Raw genomic sequence first — 7,086 nt, 5'->3', positions numbered from 1 at the left:
TTCCCCCTCCCCCCACCTTGTCTCAGCCGAATCCCTCCCGCTCGGCACCGCCTTCCTGACCTGCAGTCTTCTTCTTGTCCTCTCCGCCTCCATCCTACTCCGACCTATCACCCTCACCTTGTCCTCTTTCCACCTATCACATTTCCAACTCCCCTCCTCCAAGTCCCTCCTCCCTACCTTTTATCTTCTCCTGCTGAACACTCTCTGCTCATTCCTGAGGAAGGGCCTGTGCCCGAAACGTCGAATCTCCTGTTCCCTGGATGCTGCCTGACCTGCAGCAATAAAGTTTCAACTAAATCAAAATGAAGTTGAACGAGAAAATAGAAACAAGCTCTATTTTCAAGAAGTACTGAAAGGTCAACCAAACGGTGTTTCCCACCACGAAGTTCCTGTTCCAATTTTCACCTATTAACCACGACCGTTAACTCACCCATATTTCCTATTGTTCAATTTACATGCAGAGCCCATTAAGACCAATGCAATTGTAAAAGGTGAAGAAGAGAGCTAAATCAAAGTTACAAAGGAGAGTTAAAGCACTCTATCCTCTCCAGTTGCAAACTTGCTCAAAAAGCATCAAGAGTATTGATAGACACTGTGCGCTGTCTCTTCAATAACACCTAAGTATGAGTGTAGCTTTGGAGAGAACCAAGCTCTTAAATACAAAGTTTTATGGGCATCACTGTCCACTGTCTCTTAACAGGTAGAGGATAGAGAGATACTTAACAGGCAGATAGGATTAGTTTAGAATAGCATGATAGTCAACACAGAAATGGTGGGCTGAAGGACCTGTTTCTGTGCTGTATTGTTCTATGTTCAAAGTTAAATTGGTTGATTAAAAATATCATAGGATTAAAGTTTTTGATTGTTGTGGAATTTTACTCACACTTTCTTGAAAAAGAACTCTAATTCAGATATCAAGCTGAAAGTGCCTTTTAATTTGATGTTTATAAAACCAGCTACAACACATAAATGATCAATAGTGATTTCCTTTTCTTCATTGTCTCCCATGCATACACATACTTTTTATAAACGTTCACAAGTTCCCTTGAATTATCTCTTTCTTAAACCTGCCATCAAGTATTTCAAATAATTTTGAAAAATCAGTGTATAATTAGAAGCTGAAGAAAAATGTTCTAGCAGTTTGATGAACTAAAAGTATATCCTAGATAAATAAAGCATATGGCACAAATCTGCTTTAAATCAAAAGTCAGTGTGGTTAAACTTAGCACTGTATTCTTACTTATGATTAATTATTTTAAAATAAATAAATTTAATATTTCCTACATTATCATAACATTTCATCGTTATTTGAATAATTACTTTAATTCATCCTATACCATCTTACCAATTTCTCATTCCCGTCAACCACCATCAGGTCACCTCTATCCTCAACTTTGCCATCTTACACAGCCATAAAAACTCAATCTGCATCATAATTAGAGGTTTCTCAATCATTTCCTCACATCACCTCTACAAACTCTTACATCTGCCCTAAAACACACCACTTATCACTTCCAATTTCCAAAAAATTCCCTCATGTGCTTGATAGCACAAGAATCTTGTCACTGGACTTTCTCCTTGATTCATTTATCAAATTCCTGCAAACCTGTCCCACCTTTTAGTTCTTTCCTATCAGCTCCATCAGCTTGACATAACTCAGGACACAGCAACCTGCTTGACTGACATCACATCCATTAATATCCATTCCATCTACCAACAAAATTGTCTGCCATCACACCGATCTACATTAGACCAAATAAGATAAAAAGGCACTGACAGCTTGATACCCTAATTAGAATTCTCTTTCTCAAGAAAATGTAGTAAAATTCCACTAATCAAAAACTTTTAAATCATATGATATTTTTAATCAACCTGCTTATCTTCGAACATAGAACAATGCAGCAGAGGAACAGGCACTTACAAACATGTCATGTAAGTCATGCCACCATTCAATGGACAGAGGTGAAGGGTCATACATCCACAAGAGACATGGACCAACAGAAATATTCACAGTATGCAAACAGCCTTGTTTGTACAAAGATGAGAAGAACAAACAGTACAGTACTGTGAAGGAATCAATTTCATCTTAAGGTAATCTCTGCTAGCTATGCGCAATGCTACCTACTATCATCACCTATGCATATGTGTGTAAAAAAAAATGAATATATATATTGCAAATTGTACACATCTAATCAAAACAATCACTGGTGTGAAGGAACAAACAGTTCAACATCACACCCATATGACATGGTTACAAAGTCTGGTCAATTGATGACCAGAATGCTTCAATGTTTTTGAAGCATAGACAACACCTCAGAAAAACACTCATTCAAATTTTCTTCTTGCGAGTCAAATGTTTCATGTTAAATAATTCTGTAGTTGCCAATGATTATGTTCCATGTGAATTACTAACTTGTGCATGTATTCATGTTAGGCTGTATTGATTACATGAAAAAGGTATAATTACCGAAATAGTTATGACAGGAAGTGATGCATGTCGATTGATGCAGTAGCTACCTTAGTCAGTTTGCACAATGAGCAGCAACACAGGTTGACCAACTGTGATGTTTTAAAGGATTGTCTTTATTTTGACTATTTGTCCTGTGAGCCTTAAGCAGACTTTTTATTCTTTATTTCAAGGAAAGCCTGTGCAAGACTAATCCTTGAACTCCTAAGGGCACATTTGAGTGATTTGTGCAGGAGTGCAAGGGAGTGATCAATCAGCTGAGAGATGATATCATTGTGATTTAACAAACTGAGTTCTCATTTATTTTCCTTATGCCGAACCCCCCCCCATTCCTGCAGAAGCAAAATGAACATGTAAATAAGTGTGGAAAATAGCAAGAAGGAAAACTTTAAATGAGAGGAAGTTAGTTCTGGACAGGCTGTCAGATGGGAGAACAGTGGCAGATGGAGTTTAGGGCTGTAAAATTTGAAGCAATGCAATTTGGTAGGACTATAAGGCAAGGAATTACATGATGCGTATTATTGAGATTAGTGGGGCCTTTTCGGATTTTTCAATCTAAATGCCTGTCACCTATTTTGTTTATATTTAGCTGGAACAATATTACTCATCTCCATCCTAACCTGGAACTATATAGTGTTCCTTCATGGTCACTGGGTCAAAATCCTGGGACTTCTTCTCTAACAGCAGAGTAGGTGTGCCTACACCAAATGGACTGCAGTGACTAAATACAACAACTCACCATTGCCTTTTCAAGGTCAACTAGGGATGGACAGTAAATGCTTAATAAAAAAGTCCACTTCAGTGGACATTAATTGCTCAGTTAAGGCCTTAATTGATTCTCACTGGCATGTTGGTTAGCCAATCCCACTGCTGAAACAAAAACAGAGTGTGCTGGAAAAACAGGCCTGACAGAACTTGCTGATATAATTGCAGTGGAGACAGGGACTGGCAAGAAGGCAGTGTGCAGCAAACATTACGAGTGCTGGAGAAACTCAGCAGATTTTGTAGCATCTGTGGAGAGAAAATAGAGTTAATATTTTGAGTCCAATATAACTCTTCTTCAGAACAGTTCTTTAAAATTACAACAGTTGTCAAATCTCTTGACCCCTTGTACTAATTCATACGAGAACAACATTTCTCTGGAATTTGGAGTGAAACGTAACTAGAGCTCAGCAGGTTACAGCTGGTCACTTTTAAAACATTGGCACTGTTCTTATTCTTCACTAATTTATTTTAAACATGTTGAAGAGTCTGTGTTATCACAGATGTGTAATACTGTTTTTGCCAAGAATTATATGCTCAGTGTTTGGTCCCAAGCATGGAATTTAGCTTCTTGGAGGCTTGGCCTTGATTCAAGGGTCCATTTGTCCCTCTAAAGTTTGTAGTTCCAATTATCTTACTTTTGAAGTCTATTCATTATAATTATTATAATTATTAATGGTCCAAAAGTTTATAGGTCTCATCCCAAAATTTAAACAAAGTTCTGGTTTGTTGCTCCTTCATCTGAGTGGCCACTTTTACAGTCATAGAGTCATACAGCACGGAAATGGACCGTTTGGTTCAACCAGACCATGCCAAACATAATCCCAAACTAAGCTAGCCCCACATGCCTGCTCCTGGCCCATACCCTTCCAAACCTTTCCTATTCATGTACCTATCCAAAAGCTTTTTTAAACATTGCAACTGTATCAACATCCACCACTCCCTCAGGAAGTTCATTCCACACATGAACCAGTCTGTAAAAACTTTGCCCCTCATATCTTTTTTAAATCTCTCTCCTTTCACCGTAAAAATATGCCCACTAATCTTGAAATCCCCCGTCCTAGGGGAAAAGACAACTACCATGACTCCATCTATCCCTCGATATCTTATAAACTTTTATCAGACCGCCTTTCAACCTCCCACACCTCACTGAAAAATGTCCCAGCCTATCCAGCTTTTCTTTTTATAACTCAACCCTTCCATACTTGGTAACGTTCTGGTAAATTTCTTCTGAATCCTGTCCAGCTTAATATCTTTCCTATAACTGGGTGATCAGAACAGGACACATGAATTCCCAACTCCAATACTGAAAAGACTAAGTAATGAAGGCAAGTATGACAAACACCTTTCTAACCAGCTGACTATATGTGATACAAACTTCAAAGAATGATGTACCTGAACCCCCTAGGTTCTTCTACCCAAGACCCTATCATTAATTGTATAAGCCCTACCCTTATTTGTTGTACCAAAATGCAATATCTCACATTTATCCAGATTGAACTCCATCTTCATGCATAAGCCCACACAAATAGATTCACTAGACAAGCTATCATTGGAGTTCAATTCTATCTTCAGAAGCAACTGACCAGGCACACTTTTCAGCAGGGATCACACTTATTTTCTCTCTCTAATATAGAGGCAAACTCAGGAAATACAATGCTTCCACTAATGCCAGCTGTGTTAGCACAAAGAGAGTTTCTGAGCCTTGGGAATTTTGTATAGCCGAGGTCCACATCAGGAAGGAAGTTTACTTACTGAGTTATCAGGGAACTGCACTAATGAGATTTGCATATTTGGTACCAGAAAGAGCAAGAAGGAAGTTTCTATATATAGGAAACACCAATGTACAATTCCCTGCTCAATAAACTAGTATTCATTTAAAGCAATAAGTATTAAAACTTACTGCTGTACTGTATGTAACCTTACCGTTGACGATTCTCTTTGTTTTCATGGTGTTCATTTGCTCTTTCAGAACGAAAGCGTTTGGAAGATAGTGCTTCCTCCATCCCTTTCAGTTCTTTCCTCCTCAGCTCACATATAGTGGAACGAATAAGTCTCCGCTCATCTAAGTCATCAGTCACTTCAAGCTGTTTTGGGTAAATAAAGGAAAATTGCAGTTAGATTCAAACTTTTCACATAAAACTACTGATAGTCAATTCAAGTCAGTGAGTAATATACAGAAGCAGAATTCTACAGATGTTGAAAATCTTAAATCAAAACAAATAAATCTGGACACGTTCAAGAGGTCGGGGCAGTATTTATGAAGAGAGAAAGAAGTAATGTTTAAAGTCAATGACTTTCTATCAGATTCATAAAGTGTGGCTTATCCCCAAAATGTCTACTCTCCTGTTCCTCGAATGCTGCCTGACCTGCTATGCTTTTCCAATGCCACACGTTTTGACTCTGATCTCCAGCATCCGCAATCTTCACTTTCTATCAGAACTGAGTGAAATCAAACCTCCAGTTCTAAAATCTGCTTTGCAAATGATTAAAAATACCAAAAACCTAAAATGAAACCAATTAATTGCTACTTCCACACCATAAGACAAGAAAATATGGAAAAAAATCTAATTTTGTAATGACTAGAATGTCTGGATAAATGTGAGGTGATATACTTGGACAGCACAATTAAGACAAGGAAATCTATGACCAGCAGGACCCTGGGAAGCACCAAAGATCAAAGGACTTTGGTATGTGGAATCCCAATCTCAAGATATCAGGACAGATAGATAAAGTGGTCAAAAAGACATATGGTATACTTGCCTTTATTAGTCGAAACATTGCATTTAAGAGCAGGGATGTTATGCTGGAATTATATAAACTGTTGGTTAGGCCACAGTTAATGTGCAGTTCTGGAATCCACATCACAAGATACAAGTCCTATTACTGGAGAGGATGCAAAGGAGATTGACCAGGATGTTGCCTGAGGTACAGAGTTTCAGATATGAAGAGAGATTGGACAGACTGGGGTTGTTTTCCTGAAAGCGAAGGAGATTGAGGGGGGATGTGATTGAGATATATAAAATTATGAGGAAGTAGATAGGGTTGACTGGAAGAAACATTTCCCATTGATGGAGGGTTCAATGATCATCGGGTATAGATTTAAATTGAAGAGCAGAAGGTTTAGAGGAGATGTGAGGAAACATATTTTCACCCAGGGTGGTGGGAAGCTGGAACTCACTGCCTATAAAGGGTGTTATAGACAGAAACCCTCGTAACAGTTAATAAGTATTTAGATTTGCACTTGTGAATACCAAGGCATGCAAGGTTGTGGGCCAAGTGCTGGAAAATGGGATTAGAACAGTTAGGTAATTGTTTTTGACTGAAGCAGACTTGATTGGACAAAGGGCATTTTTTCTGCACTGTAGACCTCAATGACTAGTGTAGAGATTGTAACAAGGTCAGCCAGGTGGACCTCACAGAATGAGTTAACTGATTGGGCCATTACTCTGGTCCAATTGGGGAGGCCTGGCTGACAGATCTAAACAGGAGTGACTGGGTGATTTGTTAGCTCAGTTGGCTGGACAGCTCATTTGCAACAGAGTGATAGCAACAGCATGGGTTCGCTTCTCACACTGGCAGAGGTCAGCATAAAGGTTCCGCCTTCTCAATCTTGCCTCTCATCTGAGATGCAGTGACCTTACACTGAAAGACTGAGGCGACTGGGCTTGTATACCCTTGAGTTTCGAAGATTGAGAGGGGATCTGATTGAGACGTATAAGATTATGAAAGGATTGGACACTCTGGCAGTAGGAAACATATTTCCACTGATGGGTGAGTACCGAACCAGAGGACACAGCTTAAAAATACGGAGTAGACCATTTAGGACAGAGCTCAGGAGAAACCTCTTCACCCAG

General features: G+C 38.9%; 1 protein-coding gene across 4 annotated transcripts in view; it reads right to left on the bottom strand.

The window, feature by feature from the left end:
• Window positions 1-7,086, bottom strand: part of LOC122562594 (smoothelin-like) — a 356,856-nt gene that overhangs the window by 256,226 nt on the left and 93,544 nt on the right. For all 4 annotated transcript variants that reach the window (XM_043715562.1, XM_043715563.1, XM_043715564.1 and 1 more), the window contains exon 2: window positions 5,156-5,316. In XM_043715562.1, the coding sequence (XP_043571497.1) occupies window positions 5,156-5,316 (161 nt within the window). The remainder of the gene's footprint in view (window positions 1-5,155; window positions 5,317-7,086) is intronic.

The sequence above is a fragment of the Chiloscyllium plagiosum genome, chromosome 25, assembly GCF_004010195.1.
Source record: "Chiloscyllium plagiosum isolate BGI_BamShark_2017 chromosome 25, ASM401019v2, whole genome shotgun sequence".
Lineage (NCBI taxonomy): Eukaryota > Metazoa > Chordata > Chondrichthyes > Orectolobiformes > Hemiscylliidae > Chiloscyllium > Chiloscyllium plagiosum.
This window is presented reverse-complemented; position numbering and strand designations above follow the sequence as displayed.